The sequence below is a fragment of the Palaemon carinicauda genome, chromosome 19, assembly GCF_036898095.1.
Source record: "Palaemon carinicauda isolate YSFRI2023 chromosome 19, ASM3689809v2, whole genome shotgun sequence".
NCBI lineage: Eukaryota > Metazoa > Arthropoda > Malacostraca > Decapoda > Palaemonidae > Palaemon > Palaemon carinicauda.
Window position 1 is genome coordinate 122,463,699 of NC_090743.1, and position 23,530 is coordinate 122,487,228.

General features: G+C 45.1%; 1 protein-coding gene across 1 annotated transcript in view; it reads left to right on the forward strand.

Annotated features, from left to right (window-relative positions):
* The first annotated feature begins 1,336 nt into the window (after positions 1–1,336).
* The window catches only part of Orc3 (origin recognition complex subunit 3), a 68,020-nt gene continuing 45,826 nt past the window's right edge, over positions 1,337–23,530 (forward strand). Inside the window, exons 1-9 of the mRNA XM_068393864.1 lie at positions 1,337–1,553; positions 3,892–4,035; positions 4,645–4,883; positions 6,586–6,715; positions 7,773–8,008; positions 8,560–8,719; positions 17,158–17,271; positions 17,843–18,040; positions 18,975–19,091. Of these exons, the coding sequence (XP_068249965.1) occupies positions 1,527–1,553; positions 3,892–4,035; positions 4,645–4,883; positions 6,586–6,715; positions 7,773–8,008; positions 8,560–8,719; positions 17,158–17,271; positions 17,843–18,040; positions 18,975–19,091 (1,365 nt within the window). The 5' untranslated portion in view covers positions 1,337–1,526. The remainder of the gene's footprint in view (positions 1,554–3,891; positions 4,036–4,644; positions 4,884–6,585; positions 6,716–7,772; positions 8,009–8,559; positions 8,720–17,157; positions 17,272–17,842; positions 18,041–18,974; positions 19,092–23,530) is intronic.

Consider the following 23,530-nt stretch of genomic DNA (forward strand, 5'->3'; position numbering starts at 1 on the left):
GATGATGACTTTACTTTAGGCTACCTTAAGGTTTGTTTTCCTAGTCCTACACACAAGGAAACTCGATGAACTAGGCTACAGGACCTACAAGATCTGATTGTCGTATACATTCTTAGGTATTTAAAGTATCGCAAAGTATATTCCCCGTTAATTGTCAAAATCCACATTATCGAAGCACTTAGAAAACAAGAAAGAGTTCAGTTTCCTTTTTTATAAAAGCGTTAATATCTTCAGTCTTTCGGTTGTTTAGTGGGAGCTTGCATATTTGAAAGCTCTAGAATCTACAGCTCCAATAACTTGGAACCACCTGTAACTATTCTCGTGACATTACGATTCGTTGGCTGTACGATGTGTAGAACTTTTCTTAGATATGTTGGTCTTATCTTAAACTTTATTCTAGCTTTAATAGGTAGCCGATGTGATTTAATTGTTAAAGAATTGATCCTTTCTCGAAGTGGGACACCTTTATGTCTTGCTCCTCTGTTTATTATTTGTAATTTCTAAAGTTGCACTTTGGGTAGATTGTGATATATGGAGTTACAGTAGTGAATCATGTTAATAACACAGTGAATCACAAATTTCTTTACAGAATATTCATCCAGATACTTATTTATTTTTTTTCTTTTACAAAAGCAACGTTTCTAAGATTATGTCATTTTTTTCTAGTTGCAATATTTATTCTAGCACTGAGAGACAAATTACAGCTATTGGGACCAAGTTATCATTAACATTTATTTAAATGTCACCTAAGTTTCTTAAGGTGGTTTTCTTTCGCACAAACATAAACTCAGTATCATTTTAATTTGGTTTTCGTTGTTTGACTATCATTCTTTGCCCAACAATGGTAAGAACAAGGTTAATAGTTTCATTGGTATCATCTATGTCATTCATGAAGTAAATGACCTTCTGTGCCTAGTAAAAGTGTTGGTAGCTGCTAAACCTGCTGCTGATGACACGAAGGGATTAGCGTGAGTAGCTAAATCTCATATTTGTAACTTTTGCAAGGCAATACCCTTCTTAGAAAGGGAAGCTTTACATATGCAACAAAGTCAAGGATGAACGTAGGTAGATTCGAGGGCCCACGGCTAAACTGTTTTTATCTTTATTTCAGATATACATAATTTCGTTCATTCGATGATTAGCTATTTATCAGTAGTTTTCATTTCTCTTTATCTATAAGTGAAAAGGGTATCTATTTACAAACAAAGGGAAATAGATGTGGGCTATAGCAAAATATTCCATTTTATAGTTGTTAAGTAATGACAGAACCCTTTACTTGGATATTAGTTTTTAATACGTTCCTGTGTTATTTTATCAATCAAGTGATACTGTTACTGTCTTTTATTAATTGTGGTTGATCTTGGAGTAAAAACGCGTGTTTGAAATACGCATTTTGGAAAATTTGATTAATGTGATGTTCAGCAAACCAAGGTGACTGGTCATATCACTGCCAGTAGACGTCTCAGACTCCGCGGAACGCAGTATAGAAGAAGAGTATTTGTTTACATATTGTGATCCTCATTGAAATGACTTCGACCGTCTCTGTTTCAAAGGTAGTAATTCCATTTATTTAACTTAACATGATGTGTTATTTAGGGAATGTAGAGTTTTCGGGTGATTATGCATCCAATTTTTGCCATTTAACATAATAGCAACGCTTAAAAACACGTTCAGCGATGTTTAAAAAGTAGCTCTTGCTCGTCCTTTTCCCGCCAGATTAATTTTTTGTTTGATGTTCCTTTTAGTTTTTCTTTTAATTTATTTAAGGTAATAACATTAATGCAATGGTGCTTAATGTCATACAAGCCCATTAATACTACTTGATATTGAATTAATGTATTGGTAGGATACAAAATAAAAACGTTTATAAATATAACCTATGTCATTCTGTTCTCGTAAACATTTGAAACCTCAAAACTCCCCATGTAATTTACAAAACCACGGACTCCTCCAACCCATATCTCGTGGTGCATTTGAGTATTGGTATACTATAAGATAATATTCATCTGAAGGATTCTTAGGGTGAATGTAGTTCGTTAGGATGGTGAGCGACGAATACAGTTGTGTAAGGAGTGGTCTTAGGGTCCGTACCCCCCAGTAGGTAAGAAGCCTTGGAGCCTTTGTATATCAACGGCCAGTTCCTTGGGTATTTTTGTAGTGAATTACATGGCAATGTAACCTAGGAAAAAAACTACTGTTTCTTATAGAAAAAATTACGATCTCTTCAAAAATGACACTCGTTTCCGTCGCAAATGAATAGTTTCAGAAATATATATACATCTATATCCTACGATATTGGGGGACCCCAGTGGGAACTCGGGGTTTTGGGTGGGGAAAACATACTGGGGAAACGAAATATAATTGTTTTCCTATAGTAAATAACGTGAATTAAGCGAATTTGATGTTCATTTCAATCGGAATCAAACAGATCAACCAATTCGGATAACTTTAAGATGCACGGTGTCACTTCTCTTACGAACGAATGATAACATTAGCAACGATACCAATAATACACAGTGTTACCAACGTTGACGTATGGTACACAGAGTTACCAACGGCACGTTGACATTACTAAAGATAGTAATGATAGATATTTCCATATATTAAATAATTTCTCCATATAAGTTTTACTCAATATATAAAAAGTACAAAAAGGGCACAGAACCTAACAAACCCACCTAACCTAGCCTAGTAGTATGACAGGTCACAAAATAACATTTGATCTACATCGGACGTTGGCAGCACTGGTTACTGTATTTTTTCATGACACAATCTTTGTAACGGCGCCTCCAAAGTTTATCCAGATTTACTGTTTTGTATTTTCCTCCGGTTATTATAATTTCAAGAAGGTAATGTCTAGAGATGAAAAGGCTTGTTTTACGTTTATATATCGATTCCCCAGTATGTTTTCCCCACCCAAAACCCCGAGTTCCCACTGGGGGTCCCCCATTATTGGAGGATATAGATGTATATATATTTCTGAAACTATTAATTTGCGACGGGAACGAGTGTCATTTTCGAAGAGAGCGTAATTTTTTCTATTAAAAACAGTAGTTTTTTTTCTAGGTTACATTGCCATGTAATTCACTACAATGAAACCGTTCCTTGTGTATTAAAAATGGACACCAACTAATCTAAACTTTCCCCCCTAACCTAACCTGCAAGCCATGTCCTTACCTACTTACCTAGCTGGGGTGGGGGTTTTCTTCTTCCGCACCGTTATCCCTACATTAAGGGGTTGGTTGCCTGATGCTCCCTCTCCAATGCTTTCAAAATCAAAGGCAACCTCTTCCCTCCATATCCTTCATCTTATCTCGCCATCTAATTCTCTGCCTCCCTCTTGATTTTCTCCCCCTTCCAGGATCCTCCCAAGCCCTCCTCACTCCCTTTCCACATTTTCTGTTACTGGTCTTATTGGTACCAGATAAAAACAGACCTTGTGTATAAATAGTGGAGCCTTTGTAGGGTGACGGCCAGATCCCGTAGAAAACTGGAATATTCTGAACTATGGCAGTCGTTCTAAAAACGATTTTGGCGGGAGAAGCTAACTTAAAAAACCCACTTAACCTATGCTAAAAGCCGTATCCTTACCCTTGGGGGATTCGCCCCCCCCCGGACCCCCCCCCCTCTCACAACATTTTCCTTACCTACGAGTACGACGGGAGAAGCTAACTTAAAAAACCCACCTAACCTATGCTAAAAGCCGTGTCCTTACCCAGGGGGGCTGCGACATATTTAAGATCCGTAGACCATTTCCAAACGTATATATTCTATACAAGATAACAGTCGGAGCGATAATAAGCAAATTAGGACGCTTGGCCGTAGCGCTACAAACTACCATAAATAGTGCTTTTAACAAAACTGATGTGTTCTCATTATTTTTCTTTACAGGGTGTTTTTGCTTTCAAAAGAAAAAAGGGAGTAAAGCCCCAAGCCAATGCTGTGGATTACTGGCCAGGAGACACTGATGAAGAGAGAGAAACTACTTTTAACAATTATACAAAATGCATGGAGATTGTAACAGATATCACAGAGGTAAGTTTTTTCTTATGTAAGATAATGGAAGGCTCATAATGGTGTCCTCCATTGCCAAGTATTTAAAGATACAGTGATAAGTGAAGGAAATTTTGTCAATGTATTGGTTGTTTTATCTTTGCAAATCGATGATAGCATTGTTCTGTTGGTACTTGTTAGAGTTATTGTTCTTTTTACCTTTGTTGAATTATATGTTTTGAGTCATGTGAATGCTTATCATCTGATGTGGGGACATAAAAGGGCAAGAGAGATGGTAATATTCATCTCTAAATTGAGGTAAATGATAAAAATAATTACTGTACTGGTGATTGTGTTCAGACTTAATTTGATAAAGATGGTCCTTACTTTTAAGGAGTACAATACGGTACGTTGGGTTGTTTATGATTTTTTTTGAGGGACATTGCAAACTTATGAAGTACTGTGCTCTATATATAGTAATGTGAACAACAAGAGGTTCCTTGTTTCAAGTTGTATTTTCAGATTGCTTGTGTCAATGTGGTTATCAATCTTTTTATTTTTTTCATAAAGAAGATGACATGGTTGCTTATAGTTACCCATTAAGAAAAGGTCTTTGAATATGGCATTCTTGATACTGACCTTTATTTCTAGACCTTACAAAAGAAGACTCATGCCAAAGTATTCACTGAACTTCTGGAATTCATCAAATTGGCTCATCAACAAACAAAGCCGAGCCCAGACAACCCAAATGACATCCCCACTGCTTGTATCCTGACTGGCGTCAACATGCCCGACCACACAGCAATATTTGGAAGCATCAGGGACATGGTTCTGGAGAATGTGTCTCCTCATATTGCTCATCTTAAGAGTTTGGAATGTTCTACCATCAGGTTAGTATCTCTTTCTCTCTCTATATTAGTATATAAGGTTGTCAGATTTTTTTTTTATTTTTATGATCGGTTTGTTCCTATGAAAAGCTAAAATTTTTGTCCTTTAGAATATGAAACTCTTCGGCAAAAGTTGCGATGGCTGTTAAATGGTAAACCAGATAGTTGACCTACAACGGGTTTGTTCCTATGAAAAGCTAAAATTTTTGTCTTTTAGAATATGAGATACTTCGGCACAAGTTGGGATGGCTGTTGAATCGTAAATCAGATAGTTGACTAACAAGAGGTGGGTAAGGGTGATAGTCCCATCGACCTGACTCAAAGATCAGCCACTTTTGAGTTTGGCCTTACTGCTCTCTTTCACCAGCTTTTAGTTATTTTTCTTTGTCTTCATTTCTTTGGCCACTTCTTGCAAAGGAGTGTATGTCCTGAGATTTGTGGAACTTCCCAAGAAGTAGTAAGGCCTCATGTACATTGTGCCTTTTGTAGGGGTATGGCTATGCAATCATACTTTTGATGAGGATGAGTGTACAGTAGGTGGTGGTTATCTGAAGAGTGGAAGATATCTAAAATGACTAAACCTTCGGAAGTAAGGAAAGGAATTTTCACTAAGTTGATGCTAGAAGAACTCTTTGGGTCAGTGTTCCTTCCTTCCCGGGCTGGAGACTAACCTGTACACTACTGGTACCCCTTGGAGTCGGTCCACAGGTAACACTTGGGAAGGGAGGGAAGAGTCTAATCTACTCACTGTTTGGCTTTGCCTATGCAGAAACATTTGCCTCCTCATAGAGGGATTTACCCTAATTTGGCCACAAGACTTGCCTCTACCCGTTTTAACTGGTAACGAAGTTAGCTTAAAGAGTTTTGTGCCCTTTTTATGATTTCAAAGTTTACTGTCTGGCTGTGTTTTGAGGGATCGCTTGGCAGCCCACACAAGTTGACCCCTGTGCCTTTGAATCCACCAATGCAGTGACAGTATTGTGCCACTGAGAGTGATTTTTCCTTGGTTTTACACGACAATGAGCGTTCCAAGTTTCTATGAAGTGAGAGAACCCCGGATCTAAGCGTTCGGTTTTGAAGATCCTTGATCTCATTTGCGAGTATAATGGATTAGGTAAGCCAACCATGGTGCCTTATTCCAATTATTATAATTATTATTTATTATTATTTATTTGAAAGGCTTCTCTCATATTTTATTTACATGTACAGTACTGTTAGTTGAATAGCATAACGTTAACCGAAGTTTCATTCATGTTGCCGATGTACAATATTTTATAGTTTTTAGCTCTGTGGTGCTCAATTATAGAACCTCAATAGAGACTTAGCAAAGAAACAAAGATTGAGAGAGAGCGAGTATATATGAATGAATTGAAGTTTTCTGGCATCCTGACATTGTGAATAAGAGAGAACTATTACTCTCTCAGAGGTTTAGTTACCTTGTTAATGATTCAACTGCTGTTCCATGAGCCAAAGTACACTGCCCCTGTTTTAAAGAAGCAAGGTTTGTGTAATACATAAAAAATTTGTATTTTTCTTATTGGTTTAGTTTATTTATTGGTCTGATTTACCTTATTCTGAATTCAGTACACCACTCCTTTTAAAGCTGGTAATTCCTGTGTATCTAGTAAACTCAGTAACCGCGTTTAATTATATAATAATGATAATAATAATAGCAATAATGAGTGCCATAATTATCAATTTTCAGAGGGGCCATTTACAAGCTGATTTCCCAGTTGATGAATATTAGTTATTCCGATGAGCTCATGGAGGAAGAGTGCGGTCTTACTGTGAAGAGAGCACAGTGTACAATGGCTGTCCTCAGTTCATGGTATCAGGTAAGGCCTAGATGCACACTAGTATTGTTTTCTAAGCTTACTCTTGGTATGGTTTTGAAGAGGTCATTGATTTCACATAATTTTCAATGATTTTGTTGAATATAAGGTTTATGAAATGTATGTAATTATGAAAACATTTACAATACTGTTTACGCGATAAAGATTTAAATATTTTGAGAATGTTATTGATTACGTGTTTATAGATTTAAATCAAATTATTTATAATAACACTTGGAAAAAGTAAGTATTTATTGACATGACAAATTTAGATATTATACAAAATATTTGAAAAAATTAAGTACTTTACTGAAACATCTTTTTTCATGATATGTGGATATATTTAGTTACTGCACAAAATGTTTATTGATATGCATAGATTTAAATTTTATTTTAGAATTCCAATTCCATAACCTTAGTAACATGCATAATTAAAATCTTCAGTGTAAATAGATGTTTATAAAACTTTTAAATAACGTCGATAGAGACTTATATCAAATAGAATTATTATTCATATTCATGACTTATGTCATCTGGAAGAGAGACACGAGTTTTTGGAATTATATAAATTCTTACACAAATACAAACTATGATCATTTAATTGAAGTATGACTTCAGTAAAGCCATACTCGTTATAGGGGACAGGTTTTTAGAGTTAAGAAATATACCAATTACTTGATGTTCACGTTGCTTTCACTCAAAGCTGTGACATCGTCTACCACGAAAATAATTTCCCATTCTCTGTAATTGCAAAATACTCACCTGCTGTTTATATACATGCCTCCTCATCCCCACTGGTCAGTGATGTCAAGAGATTAACGACCGGGTTTTCGGCTTCAAAAACTGAAAAGCAGGCAGTAATATCTCGTATTATCATCTATCAGTTAACTGCCTTCAACCACCAGAGCGTGTGGTAGTTCCCTGAAGGGGAAGCATTTAGCAAGAGGAGAGAACTGAAATTTTTTTATTATCGGGTATATGTCGACACAGCTTCGAGGAGAAGCAATTTGGACATCACTTTTATTATTAAAATTCTATTTTTGCATCTATTTCTTTCTAGGAACAGATGAACCTCAATAAGAACTCCTCACCAATCAAATCAAAATCACCTCACGGTAAGAAAACGTCTTCAACCAAATTGAAAAAACGAATGTCTGAGAGTCCTTCCATGGATGATTCATCTCCGAGGAAGAAGATGAAAGTAGAGGAGGGGCATCGGAAACCTGTCGTTATTATTTTCGAAGATGTGGAAAGTTTCCCATCACATGTTCTCCAAGACATTATTTTGATATGTAGGTAAGTGTACATGGAAGATGACTCATCCGGTAATGCTATAAGTGCATCTCAGATGGTGTACAGTTTGTGTTTGTAAAGTGCCTCCCCCTATCTGTATCTACTTTTCAGCTTTCTCCCAGTTAAACATTGGCACTGATTAGACTCCTTGACTGTAGAACTGGGCCATATGGCCAAAATTCCACAAGTAAAATCATCTGTAAATGTGTGAATCAGCTACCAGAAATTGTTTAATTGAAATTACCCTCTTGGTCTTATATCATGGAAAATAAAATAAAAATTTCTCAGAATTGTGCATTTTTGGATAGTGCTTACTTACGGTATCTACTTTCCTCTGTTTACTTTGAGAGAAGATTCTCATGTATCTAGTTTATGCAATACTGTGTTTATACAAGAATATACTGTGGAATTTCTAAATATTAGTCCTTCATTTATTATGTTCTTAAATACCAACACAGAGAATGAAATTGTCCCTTTTACTGCATTTATTAGTTGTTGATTATTATCAGATATATCTTATACATTTCATAAATCTCACCTCTATTTGGTTCCAGGGAACACATAAGAAACATTCCGTTTGTATTTATATTTGGTGTTGCAACAACCAGCGCTGCAGTCCATTGCAACCTGTCGCAGGATGCATCTTCTTGCCTTGCCATGGAAACCTTTCAAGCCCAGCCTTCAACTCATTACCTGAGTGAAGTTATTGATAAAGTAAGTATGATCTGAATGACAGGGTCATGGAAAATTTTATTTGTTCCGTAACCGAAATACAAACCACGCTGTTTACATTGGGTTTACCTTTTAGCGCAGCTGAAATGACGAGCCAATAGTTTTAACGAGGGTTAATTACCCCCGCGCTAGTTAGCGGGGGTAGGGGAAGGGTAGCTTGCTACCCCTCCCCCCCCCCACACACACACCGGTGACTTGCTTCACTTCACTTTTGGCTCGGCGGTGAAGAGACGTGTCTGTCCATCGTCCTCGTTGACAGCCTTTAATCTTTTTTCTGCTTTTTCTTTACTACAGCTTGTGTGTGTTTGAAGTTGACTACCTTTTTTTTTTTATCTTTGCTATGCGTACGTGCCCTGGTGTTGCCGGCCGCCCTTGTGGGACCTTTATGTCGGCCTTGGATACGGATCCTCACACCCTTTACCCTCAGTGTCGGGGCCGATGGTGTGACCTGGAAAACGTGTAGGGAGTGGTCTGCCTCCCAGTGGGAGAGGTTTGGCCACCGGCGTAAGAAGAAGTCCAAGAGAGACCGTTCTCCTTCGGGGGTTGCCTTGAAGGAGGAATGTTCTCGGGACTCTTCTTTCGCCGCCCAAACCTCCGCTGAAGCTCCCCCTCGTCCGGCTCCTAAGGAGAGTCGGCCGAGTGGTAGCGTAGGCCCTAGTTCTGTTTCCCGACCTTGGGTGGGGGGAGAGGGCGTCGCCTCCCATAGCGGGGTGGTTCCCCCTCCTCCTCCGGGGGAGGTTATTGATAATTCGTTGTCTAATGATGATCTTTTACAGATTTGGGCTTCCCTGGGGCTTAAGGGCTTGCCCTCCAGGGTCGCCTTGATTGACCCTGTCTCGTTGGGGGCCGCCGTTAAGCAGTCGCCGGCGGTAGCAGAGGTAGACCCTCTGTCTATCGTCGACGTCGTGGTGGCAGAGGCCTCCGGCGGGGCGGGGCAATCCTCTGCAGGTGCAGTTGAGGATGATGGTGCTGACGGCTCTCCTCCCCCTTCCGTACATCCTTCGAAGGGGGAAGTGAGTCCTTCGGGCTCTTCTGCTGTTCAGCTTCCCTCTAAGGGAAGTGCCTTGACTGAGACTCCCCTTCGGAGGACTGATGGTCCTGATGATCTTCCCCGTGGCTGCCTTCGCCGTAAGGCTCACCGTCCGCTGCGTCGCAAGGGCCTCCCTTCCCCTTATAAGGGGGTTAAGAGGCGCCTTTTTGGATCTTCTTCCTCCGAAGGGGACTCTCCTCGTCGTACTCAGCCTACAGCTCCTGCTCCTTTGGACCTCTCTGCAGACCGTTCTCCTACTCCTGCTAGAACTTCACCTTCTGGGGACCTCGTCACCCGACGGGCAACGGTCCCTTCGGGGTAAAGGGATTCTTCCCTTTCACGTGCAGTGTTAGCGCACAGGCGCTCTCCTGCTCGTCAGCGCTCTCCTGCTCGTCAGCGCTCTCCTGCTCGTCAGCGCTCTCCTGCTCGTCAGCGCTCTCCTGCTCGTCAGCGCTCTCCTGCTCGTCAATGCTCTCCTGCTCGTCAGCGCTCACCTGTTCGCCGGCGCTCTCCTGATGTTTGCCCTCCTCGTCAGCGCTCTCCTGAGGACATCCTACATCCTGTGGTTCCTGAAGAGCGCTTAGCGCGCCAGCATTCCCCTGCTCGCCCTTCTGCAGTGTTAGCGCACAGGCGCTCTCCTGCTCGTCAGCGCTCTCCCGTTCGTCAGCGCTCTTGCTCGCCAGCGCTCCCCTGTGGTCTCTGATCATCCTGCAGTCCCTGTTGGACACCCTGCGCGCCATCAGTCTCCTGAGCTCTCTCGCGATCCTCATCTTGTGTCTACTCAACATCGTCCGCGTTCTCCAGCACGTGTTTCTAAAGCACATGTTCGCCCACGCGCCTACGCTCTTCCTGTTCCTGTTCGTGAACGCGCCACGCCACCTGCTCCTTCACAGGATCTCACGCGTCGCCCTCTTGCTCGTCAGCGATCACCTGCTCGCCAGCGTTCACAGACGATCCTAGTATCGCCTGTTCGTCACCGTTCACAGACGATCCTAGTATCGCCTGTTCGTCAGCGTTCTCCTACGCGTCAACGATCACCTGTTCAGCGGCGATCTCCGGACCGCCCGCGTGACTTACAGCCTGCGCGCACGCGTTCTCCAACGCGTCGTCGACCAGAGATTCTGGAAGGACATGGTTCGCCATCTGCTAGCTCGCCATCGCGCGATCATTCACCTGCGCGCTAGCGCTCGCCAACGCGTCACCATGCGACAACGCGCCATTGCCTTCCTGCGCGTCAGCGCTCGTCAGCTCACCACCGATGGCCTGCTGATCTACGTCGCCAGCGACCTTCCTCGCCCAAGCGCCAACGCATTCGTTCGCCGACTTGGCCACGCGCTCGTTCACCTGTACACCCTCGCGCCCACTCGCCTGCACGACCGCTCGCCCGCGCGACCGCTCACCTTCGCGCGACCATCGTTCGCGACGAATTTCGCAGCCCGTGGTAGCAGCAGGAACGCGTGTTCCTAGACAGCGCTCGGGATCGCCTCCATCCAAACGCAGGACTGTAGTGCAGGACAGGGAAGACACTGCGGAGAGGTTAGTGCATCATTCTTCCCCCCCTTCTTTTCAGGCAGGTACTGTGGTGTCCACTCCATAGGATCGCCCGATCCCTTTCCCTCCAGCGAGGATTTCGGACTCTGTGTCCGTGGAGCAACAGACTTGGTTTGGTCCTCTGATGCGGGCGTTAGTGAGGGTAATGAAACCAGCACTCGCCGATCAGGGCAACAAACCAACGGCTACCTCTCCTACGTTGAAGAGAAAGAGAGGAGTGGACTTCGTGGTGACTTCCCCCAGGGCGAAGTTGGTTCCCAAGAGGTCTGTCGCGAAGCCCCCTTCTCCTGCTCGGGCATTTTCTCCTTCTCCCGTGGACGAGGCTTTTCCGTCCTCGGGTGAGTCCAGTGAAGCGGTAGTCTTCCCCTCAGCACCAAGGTGGGAGACTTCGCTTCATGGAGGAGAATCGTCTCGTGCGGAAGGGGCTCCTCGAACCTCTTTGTTGGGATCCTGTATCCCTCCCAGAAGGGAAACCAAGGACTCCAAGACCGTCCCGAAATCATCTTCGAGGATTCGCCAGGAACCCGCGGCTCCCCGGGGGAACGTCCACGCTTCACCCCAGGAAGAGATTCCGGGGACAGGAGACTTAGCTGCCAGCCTGCAAGGAGGAGATCAGCAGGAATCCGAACATGCCTTCTGGCAGGTCCTGAGCCTGATAAGGCAACTTAACGGGCTTATGGACCCCGTGATCGCCCCCCGTGAAGGCAAGGACACTATCTTGGACGAAGTGTTTGACGTTCGGACGGCCCCTAAGTCCATTGCGGCTCTGCCCTGGTCTCGGGGTCTGAAGAGTGCCAGAGCTAGGGCCAACGCTCAGCTCACGATTCTTGCCTCCTCCAGTCGTTCCTCTGCCGGGAACAAGCTCATCCCTCCTCCTCGTCTTCAGCAGAGGAGGTATTTCGAGATCTTGGGTGAGTCCAGCCTCGCTCTTCCTCTCCATCACTCCGTGGAGGAGCTGGCGAAGGGAGTTCCCCTTGAGAAGCTCTCTGCCCGGCAGGTGTCGTACTCGGCGGCAGAGATCCTTAGCCATGAAAAGGTCGCGAAGTGTGCCACGCAGGCCACTTCGTGGCTGGACTTTTGGCTAGGAACTCTGGGCATCCTATTGCGCTCTGAGGACTTGTCCAAGGAGACCAATAGGAAGGCCCTGGAGACCTTCTTACTCTCGGGCACCCGCTCCATCAAGTTTTTGGCGCACCAGGTTACCATCCTGTGGGCCAACTCGGTGTTGAAGCGGCGCGATGTTGTGACCGAGAGATTCCATCCGAAGGTCCCCGCCGTGGATGTGTGTAGGCTCAGACATGCTTCCCTTCTGGGGGAGAACCTGTTTGAGCCTCAGGACATGGAGCAAACGGCTGAGAGGTGGAGGAAATCCAGCCAGGACTCCCTCCTCCATAGGGCCCTTACAGCTCGGCCCTATAAGCCTCCAGCTCTGCCGCAATAGCAGCAGCAGCCTCGTAAGGCTCCGAAGCAGGCACCGGCAGTTAAGAAGCTGGTGTCTAAGCTCCAGCCCTTTCCAGCCAAGGTCAAGAGGGGCGGTAAGTCCTCCAGGGGAGGCAAGACGCCTAGGGGTAGCGGCCGTGGCCGCAAGTCCTAGGGGTGGCAGTCCCCCTGCGTGTCCACCTGTGGGGGGATGCCTTCAGCGATGCGTCCGCAGGTGGCAGCAACGCAGGGCCGATGCTTGGACGGTCTCAGTGATCGGCCAAGGCTATCGCGTCCCGTTCACAACATCTCAACCTCCCCTGACAGCGAATCCAGTGTCGTTGAGCTCCTATGCCACGGGATCGGCAAAGGGGCTGGCCCTTCAGGCCAAAGTCGAGACCATGCTCGAGAAGGGTGCTCTCCAGGAGGTCGTCGACGGCTCCCCAGGCTTCTTCAGTCGACTCTCTCTTGTAAAGAAGGCGTCTGGAGGCTGGAGACCTGTCATCGACGGCTCCCCAGGCTTCTTCAGTCGACTCTCTCTTGTAAAGAAGGCGTCTGGAGGCTGGAGACCTGTCATCGACCTCTCAGCTCTGAACGGGTTTATCAAGCAAACCCGGTTCAGCATGGAGACAGCAGACACGGTCAGACTTGCGGTGAGACCACAAAATTTCATGTGCACACTGGATCTAAAGGACGCGTACTTCCAGATCCCAATCCATCCGTCTTCCAGGAAGTACCTGAGATTCTGCCTAGACGACAAGATCTACCAGTTCAAGGTGCTGTGTTTCGGTCTCTCTACAGCTCCTCAGGTGTTCACCAGTGTTCACCCTGATTTCATCTTGGGCGCACAGGAACGGCATTCGTCTCCTTCGTTATTTGGAGGATTGGCTGGTCCTAGCAGACTCGGAGTCGACCCTTCTTCGGCACCGAGACAGGCTTCTGGATCTTTGCCAGGATCTGGGGATCGTGGTAAACCTCGAGAAGTCCTCTCTGCAGCCGTCCCAACGACTGGTTTATCTAGGCATGCGAATAGACACCAATCTCCACAAAGCCTTTCCATCAGACGACCGGATAGCAAGGCTGAAGAGGGTGGCGGAACCCTTCCTCAGGCGAGAAGAACTCCCCGCCCAGTCGTGGTTGCGTCTCTTGGGTCACCTATCCTCCCTGGCTCGTCTGGTTCCAAACAGCCGCCTCAGGATGAGATCCCTTCAATGGCGGCTCAAGTCCCGGTGGAATCAAGGATCCGATTCTCCGGACATTCTGATCCCAATGGGGTCTCTGGAACAGACGGACTTGCGATGGTGGCTGGTCGACGAGAACCTTCGGAAGGGAGTGAGTCTTCTCGTCCTCCCCCCGGAATTGACACTGTTTTCGGACGCGTCAAAAGAAGGGTGGGGGGCGCACGTTCTGAACCAGAGGGCCTCAGGCCTTTGGTCAGAATCAGAAAAGTGCCTACACATCAACCTGCTAGAATTGAAGGCCGTCTTTCTGGCTCTTCAGCAGTTCCAACGGTCCCTGGCGGGTCACTCTGTGGTGGTGATGAGCGACAACACCAGGGTAGTGGCTTATATCAACAAGCAGGGAGGCACTTTTTCTCAGCAGCTATCCCATCTTGCAGTAGAGACTCTGAGGTGGACCGAAATCCGCTCGATAACACTATCAGCTCACTTCATTCCTGGCAAGAGGAATGTGCTCGCCGACAGTCTGAGCAGGGCCTCGCAGATAGTGAGTACCGAGTGGTCTTTGGATCCTCAGATAGCCAGCAAAGTCCTGACTTTGTGGGGTTCCCCGACTGTGGACTTGTTCGCGACAGCTTTGAACTTCAAGCTGCCCCTGTACTGCTCCCCAGTCCCGGACCCCAAGGCACTCTGGCAAGATGCTTTCCAGCAACGGTGGGACAACATCGACGTGTACGCCTTCCCACCGTTCTATCTGATGAGAAGGGTGCTCAACAGGACCAGACTATCGGTCAACTTTTCGATGACTCTGGTAGCTCCGCTATGGCATCACGCGGAATGGTTCCCGGACCTTCTGCAGCTCCTGACGGAGTTCCCGAGGGAACTTCCTCCACGACACGAGCTTCTCAGACAACCCCACTCCGGCGTCCCTCACATGGCTGTAGCCTCGCTTTGGCTTCACGCCTGGAGACTATCCAGCGTCTCCTCGCGGAGAGAGGCTTTTCGCAACAGGTTGCGGAGAGAATGTCTCGGCACCTGCGAAGGTCCTCTGAGGGAGTTTACCAAGCAAAGTGGAGAGTCTTTTGTGGTTGGTGTCGTGGAAGGGGTATCTCTCCACTCGATGCCACTATTCCAGCAATAGCGGACTTCCTCGTATATCTGCGGGAAGAAATGCGCCTTTCTGTCTCGGCAGTGAAAGGCTATCGCTCAGCCTTAAGCTTGGCCTTCAGGCTGATGGGCGTGGATATTTCTTCATCGCTAGAACTCTCATACGTAGCTATGAGCTTACCTGCCCCCAGTCGGAAGTGAGACCTCCTCCTTGGAACGTGGTTCGAGTCCTCAGTGCTCTGAAGAGACCTCCCTTCGAACCATTACGGCAGGCCTCCGATCGCCACCTATCTTGGAAGACGGCTTTCCTACTCGCTTTGGCTTCGGCCAAGCGGGTTAGTGAACTTCATGCTCTCTCGTACGACATCGCCCATTCAAGGGGATGGGGGGAGGTAACGTTCAGGTTCGTCACTGAGTTTGTTGCCAAGGCTCAGAATCCTGGAGTGCCGAATCCTCGCTTCGACTCTTTCAAGATCGCAAGTCTCCGTTCTGTAACAAGCGACCCAGACCAGCTGCTACTATGTCCAGTGAGGTGTCTGAGGCACTACTTGAAGAGAACGGCTGCAGTCCGTCCTCAAGTGCGAGCTTTGTTTGTGAGCACAGGCAGGACTAAGAGGAGGGTTACCAGGAACACCATCTCAGCTTGGATTCAAAGGGTTATCCACCATGCCTTGAATCCAGACCCTCCTCCGTCACGTCGCCCTAGGGCACACGATGTCAGGGGTGTTGCTACATCCCTGGCCTTCGAGAGAAACTTCTCTGTGACGCAGGTACTTCAAGCTAGGGTCTGAAAGCGTCAGACGACCTTCACAGCCCACTACCTGCAAGACGTGACCCACAGGAGCCTCGATACGTTTTCTATCGGCCCTGTGGTGGCTGCACAACAGCTGGTCTAACCTCAGGCTCCTTTTTGGACAAGTAGCTGTAGGTTGAGGGCGTTGTTACCCGGTCTTAGTCTGCGTGAATGAAAGAGTATGTCTGACCCTTACTTCTTTCTTCATTCTCCCCTCTCTTGGGGAAGCAGCATCCTGGTCCTCGCATAGCTGACCTCGACCTCTGCAGGTAACCCATGCTTCTTTGTGCTCCTAGTATTAAGCTTAATACTGTTGCGTCCCCCATACCCTGACGAGGTGGTATTGGGAACGTCCTATCCTAGATTCCTATCTAAAGGTCTCAAGGTCAACTTCATAGGACGAGTCACACTTTCCTCCACACACTGCTTATGTAGGCCACTCGTTCCTGGCGATGCTAGGAACTTGTGAGGTGCAGGGGCTCCTTTCCTCTAGTGCTGCTCACTGAGGGATTGAGCCCCCTGGCAAGCCGAAGTCAGTAAGGCTGGGGACTTTCCACCCTTCCTAAGGGGTAAGTCACCCAATGTAAATAGCGTGGTTTGTATTTCGGTTACGGAACAAATGACAAATTCGAAGATAATTTGTATTTTTCCCAACCATACAAACCTTAGCTATTTACACATATGTGCCTGCCATCCCTGACCCCCAAGTCAAGTCCTACCTCTAAGTGAAGTGAAGCAAGTCACCGGTGTGTGGGGGGGGGAGGGGTAGCAAGCTACCCTTCCCCTACCCCCCGCTAACTAGCGCAGGGGTAATTAACCCTCGTTAAGACTATTGGCTCGTCATTTCAGCTGCGCTAAAAGGTAAACCCAATGTAAATAGCTAAGGTTTGTATGGTTAGGAAAAATACAAATTATCTTTGAATTTGTCATTTTAATGATAAAGTATTTAATTTCAATGATTCTTCCCCAAAATTTATTTATGGTTTTGAAGTTCAAGAATAAAGCACGCTAGTTTAACCTTGTTGTGTGCAACAGCCCCTATACAAACCCCTTGAAGTCACTATCAGGTGACGCTATCTCTAAAATAAAATGTTATCTATTTCTTGTTGCTAGATCGATGTCACCATGTTGGTATGAATGTTACATTTGATAATTTTTTGTTTAATTCTTCATGTTCGTAAGTTTGAGGGTGATGAATAAGTTGGTTGTGGAATTCAGAATTAATGGTACTGTACAATAATTAAATTGGCTATACTTTATAGATTTTTATTTTTTCCCATAATTTTTTAAGATGAACGTTTGTGATCAAAGACTAAAATACATACTCTTTTATTATTTACAGATCCTTATGTCTCCAAAAGTTCCATTCCAATTGGGTGGTAGGACCTTCAAGCTTCTCCTGGATGTCTTTCTCTACCATGATTTGTCTGTGAGGAATTTCTCTAGAGCACTTCAGGTATGTAGGAATTCATTTGTTGTAGATTCATGAAATTATTATTATTTAGCCTTGTATGGTGTATCGCCTTCTCCATGTTGACCTATTTTTCCGACTTTTTTTTTTCTATATTTAGTTTTGGGGGTAACGTCAGTATTGAGTCAGCTTCGGGGATGAAGCAATATGTACATAAGATGAGTATAGAAATAACAAATTTTATTATTGAATTAAAAGCTTGTGCCTTATGAATAAATCCTTTTGGTAAACACTATGAGAACATAGAAATGTGATAGTACGGGGTTACAGTGCCACATGATTAAAAAGACCATTGAGTGTAGATTTGCACATATGTCAGATCCCTTGTTAAAAGCTAACAAAAAGGGGATAAGTGAGTTATCTTTAACATAGTACTGTAATTAATTGAAGTCAATTAGTTTTTCACTTGTATAATAATTATCTTCACTTTCAGATTTTATGGAAAAAAAAGTAGAATTAATAAAATATATCTCATGTAGGGGCATATGAATATTCATTGCAAACCTGCAATACTAAGTTTTTATGTTTTTTACACATGATTTCTTCCTTTACATAGGTTTGTATGATAGAGCACTTTACAAGCAGTTCAGCATCTGTTCTCTGTTGCTCAGCATCTGACAGAAAGCATGTAATGAAAACCATGAAATCTGCTCAGCTGGATAGTATCCGCAAGTTGCCATCTTTCCGAACGTATGTTGAGAGATGTCCCCCGAAAGAACAGGCAGCGTTGTTACTTGACGAAAAAGAAACTAAGGTTTGTGGCTTTGTAGCATTATGAATGAAGTTGCGTAAATTTTGTGTATTGGTAGATTATTATGTTTGGTATTGGGTATCGTATTTATTTCCTCAATAACTATACTTTGTTGTTGTAATAAGGGATACCCATTTTTAGATTTATTTAGTTGAGGCAGTGACTGGATTTAATCCACATTTGATTTGTAAAGTATCGTACAGTACAAGTGATGTTTTGGAAAGTTTAGGAAAGGCAGGAGTAAAGAATATCTTGTGATATTCGGGAATAGAAGTAATTGAAGAAATACTAAAAAATATCTCTGCAATTTATAAAATATAGTTGAGAAATTAGTAAAATTCAAAGGAAATTTTATGGCGTAGACAGAACATCACAAGAAGACAAAAGTAGTAAAAAGAATGACTTAAGTAGTTGGTAAATGAATTATTCATGTTCTAAAATATTTTGTTGATATGCTTACCAAGGCTCTGTGTGATTAGAATTGTTTGAGTTAAGAGAAGTGAAAGGAAATCTGAAGTGTATAAACAGAAATCACAAAACTACTAATGAGAGTAAATGATAACCATTGTAATCCATCGTATATTCAATGAAACTATATTTGTTAGTATAGTGATGGACATGTTCCCTTTGATTTTTAGCTTCTATTTGGTTAAAGTCCTAAGTATATTTCAGTCCAGGTTTAACAGGAAACAAAATTGGCAAAAAAGAGAAATTCTTAGCAGTTTAAGGTTGTCTGTTTTGATTATTAGAAAAGGCTCAGATGTTTGTCTGATATAATAACAAAAAGGAATCTTCTTTTACATCAAAATGATTAATAATAGATCATTAAAAAATGATGGTAAAATCAAAAGGATATGCTCATAGTATCAAGAGTATAATTTTATATAACCTGTGTATGTTGTATTTGTGTTTTAATAAAACTGAAATCTTTTTTCAGGGGAAAATCTTGGAATTATTGGAGGATCTAGAATGCTACTATGAACGTTTCTGCCTTCTAGTAAAAGTTGTTAATATTTTAACAAGCACATTGCCACGTTCACCTCTTGGACGACAGGTCAGTATGTGTTGTGAACAGAGATCTCTGAATGGTCTCATAGGGCCCATAAATCTATCTTTCATTCCAAGCTTAATCTTGAAATATTTTATTGAAGTTGTTCATTCTTTTCTTGTAGTTTGTTTATTTCCTTATTTTCTTTCCTCACCAGTTTATTTTTCCCCTGTTGGATCCCTTAGGCTTATAGCATCGTGCTTGCCAATTAGGGTTGTAGCTTAGCTAGTAATAATAGTACATTAATAGTAGAATGATGAAAGTTTATCATGAATAGTACCCCGGTTTATGTCAGATCTGACTTTCAAGTCGGTTATCCTTAAATGTTAAATGGAAAAGTAAAATTTGTGTCACATTTTCTGTCTTAATGTAATGGTTAAGTACTGTTCTCTACAGTATTGTAAGTCACATGGAAGCTTGTTGATGTAGGCTTGTGGTTTTTATATAATGGTATCAAGTTACGAGTTCTTTGGCAGGGTATTATATGTACTGTGTATTGTCTGAAAATTTTGAATACTGTATTTTTCAATATTAAACTTAGCCGGTGATTATATAAGCTGCAGCTCTGCTGCCCGACAGAAAAACTCTACGTTCAAAATACGCCAGCGATCGCTATGCAGGTAGGGGGTGTACATCAATAGCGCCATCTGTCGAGCAGGTACTCAGTACTCAATGTAAACACAGAACCAATTTTCTCTCTGTCGTGCCACCGGCAAGACCTACTAAATTCGCTGTTGCTTACTGGATTGGTTTTCACAGATTTTGGTGAAGTACACATTTCTAGTTATTAGCTTTCGCTTTGCAGAGGTTATCTTCAATACATCCTTGCATTCTTTTATTGATTTTGGATTATTTGTTTACGACTTTGGATAGATTTTGAATTCCCCTTTTGACTAATTCAAGATGGCTGACCCTTCTCAAGTCCCTAAATTCAGGAAGTGTAATGCTAGGGACTGTTCAAGGCGTCTTCCGAAGGCCTCTATCGATCCTCACACCATTTGTTCCAATTGTCGGGATAAGACCTGTCAATTGGAAGATCGATGTGAGGAATGCGTTGGGCTTTCGGAATTCGATTTCATCGAATTCCAGAAATACACACGTAGGCTAGAGAGAGATAGGGTCAGGAGAAGTTCATCTCGCTCCGTTGATTTTTCCTCTCCTCATGCCCCACAACCTATTCCTTCCCCTGTAGTGGTTGCTCCTGATCCCCCTTCTAGCACTCAACAACCTTCGATGGCAGATATGATGCGTGCCATCCAGGCTCTGGGTGAGAGAGTCGAGTCATTGGCGAGTGACCGTAACCAACTCATGGCAGACGTCAAGGAGTTGAAGTGTAAGAGTGCAGTGGGTAGTGACAAAGTGAGTGGTAGTGTTGTGGAAAGTGTTGTAGATAATGTTGCGCTTGAGGGTTCGTCTGTTCGTGCCTGTCGTCCTCCCAGTCCGGGACCTCTTGCAAGCTCCCAAGCCCAGGGGAGAAGCAATGTCGTACGACCAAAGGGTTCGAGAGGCTTTAATCAGCGAACAGACGTTCCCTCCGTGGTTTCGGACGTATCTATCCAAGATCGTCCCACCCACAAGAAGACGAGAGAGCCCATTTATTCCTCGTCTGCGGAAGATGTTTCTCGGAAGAAACAATGGACCAAGGTCTCACGGCCTCTTAAACGCAAGTCGGTCCCTTCCGCGCAAGTCCAACGGCCCAGTTGTAGCCACTGGGTCAGTTCGGACTCGCTGCAGTCTTCCGATGACTGCACACCTCCTAAGAGAGGCAAAGCGGTACCGCATCAGGCAGTAACACCGTCTGTTGCCGCACCTGCTACTGTAGACCCTAAGTGGTCTTTGCTGCAGACCATGCAGACACAGTTGACGTCATTAATGCAGGACTTTCGTGCGGAGAAGGTTGACGCTGCACCAACCGCTAGCCTACAACCACCCACGGTTGTGCGTCCAGTGGACGCTGAGGCTACCTTCTCCCGCACTCCAGCTGTGAGAGTCCCGCCACCCATGCGTTCCAGTGTACCCTGCCAGCCGCATGTTGACGTTCAGCGACGCACGGAACCTTCCGTTGACGTTCGCGAGTTACAACAACAACCTAAGTTGTTTTGTTTTGACGCGGTGCGTCAACCTCCGCAACCCAGTGTGGTTACCACTACTCGCCCACAGCAGACTAGACAGTCAGGAGTAGACGCTTTGCGCCCCCGCGCTGCTATGGTTGTTGCCAGCTCACAGACTGGGCAACAGTTCCATGACGTTGCGTCCGGTGCAGTCACGCATGCACCCGTGCTGCCGGACTCAGCTGACCAGCCAACTCCTACTCCTTTGCCGCTTCCTCCTCAGTATTCAGATGATGGACTCTCTGATGATGACGACGCTGCACACATTGACGACCCGCATACGGACATCGACGAACCCAAGACCACGCAACCCTCCTTGGACTTTAGGAAAGTTCTTGCACTGTTCAGGGAGATGTATCCTGATCAGTTTGTTTCTGCGGCCCCACGCTCGCCTCCATCTGAGTTCGCTTTAGGCACGCAGTCATCCGCGCCTGCCTTTACGAAGCTCGTCCTCGCCCGCTCGTCTAAGAGAGCTTTAAGAGTGTTGGGAGAATGGATGCAGTCCAAAAAGCACCTTGGGAAGACAGCATTCACGTTTCCCCCTGCGAAACTCTCTTCCAGATCGAGCGTCTGGTATGCCACGGGAGAAGTTCTCGGCTTGGGAGTTCCTGCCTCTGCCCAGGGCGACTTCTCAAGCCTAGTAGACTCTCCCCGCAGGCTAGCCATGAGACGCTCCAAGATTTGTTGGACTCCTTCAGACTTAGACCATCTGATGAAAGGAGTGTTCAGAGCCTTCGAGGTTTTTAACTTTTTGGATTGGTGTTTGGGAGCGTTGAGCAGGAAGATCTCCCCTTCTGACAAGGAAACTTCCATGCTCATTATGTCCTGCATGGACAAGGCCATACGGGACGGTTCCAGTGAGCTTGCGGCTTCGTTCGTTTCCGGGGTCCTCAAGAAACGGGAAAACCTTTGCTCCTTCTTGTCAGCTGGAGTAACACAGTGTCAGAGATCGGAACTTATGTTTGCTCCTCTCTCAAAGTGCCTTTTCCCAGAAGAGTTGATAAAGGAGATTGCTGCCTCCTTGATTCAAAAAGACACGCATGACCTGGTTGCGTCATCTGCCCGCAAAGCCACCCCTTTGCCTACCGTGTCTAGACCCAGGATGGACACTCCAGCGTCCAGATTCATTCCGCCCTTTCGTGGCAGAGCCTCCAGCAGAGGAGGTGCTCGTGCCGAAGGGAGACGTGGGAATAAGAAGAAAGGTATCAAGTCCTTTAAGGGCAGAGTCTGACTGCCACCTTCTTCAGACAGCAGTGGGAGCCAGACTCAAGAACTTCTGGCAGTCCTGGGAGAAAAGGGGCGCAGATGCACAATCTGTGAAGTTGCTCAGAGAAGGGTACAAGATCCCGTTTGTACGCAAACCCCCTCTAGCAACGTCTCCCATCGACCTCTCTCCCAGGTACAGAGAGGAGGACAAGAGACTAGCTTTGAAGCAAGAGGTGTCCCTCTTACTAGAAAAGGGAGCGGTAGTCAAAGTCCGGGACCATCAATCCCCGGGCTTCTACAACCGTCTCTTCTTAGTGGTAAAGAAGACAGGAGGGTGGAGGCCGGTGCTAGACGTCAGTGCTCTGAATGTCTTTGTCACAAAGCAGACGTTCGCCATGGAGACGACAAAGTCTGTTCTAGCAGCGGTCAGGAAGGAAGACTGGATGGTCTCTTTAGACCTAAGGGACGCTTACTTTCACGTCCCCATCCACCCAGATTCCCAACCTTTTCTAAGGTTCGTTTACGGGAAGGTTGTCTACCAATTTCAAGCCCTGTGCTTTGGCCTAAGCACGGCTCCTCTTGTCTTTACGAAACTGATGAGGAATATTGCCAAATTCCTGCATTTAGCGGACATCAGAACCTCCCTCTATTTGGACGACTGGCTTCTAAGAGCTTCTTCCAGTCGTTGCTGTCTGGAGAATCTAAAGTGGACTCTAGATCTGACCAAGGAATTGGGTCTCCTGGTCAATATGGAAAAGTCCCAACTGGTCCCATCCCAAACTATAGTGTACTTGGGGATGGAGATTCACAGTCAAGCTTTTCGGGCTTTTCCGTCGGCCCCCAGAACAAGTCAAGCCCAAGGATGCATCCAGAACATGCTAAAGAAGGACCGATGTTCAGTCAGACAGTGGATGAGTCTGATAGGGACGCTTTCATCCCTGGAACAGTTCATTGCGTTAGGGAGACTGCACCTCCGTCCCCTTCAATTTCACCTAGCTGTGCACTGGAAAAAGGACAAGACGCTAGAAGCGGTCTCGATCCCCATTTCCGAGAAGATGAAGTCATCACTGACTTGGTGGAAGGACAACATCTACCTCAGAGAGGGTCTGCCCCTGGCTGTTCAGACCC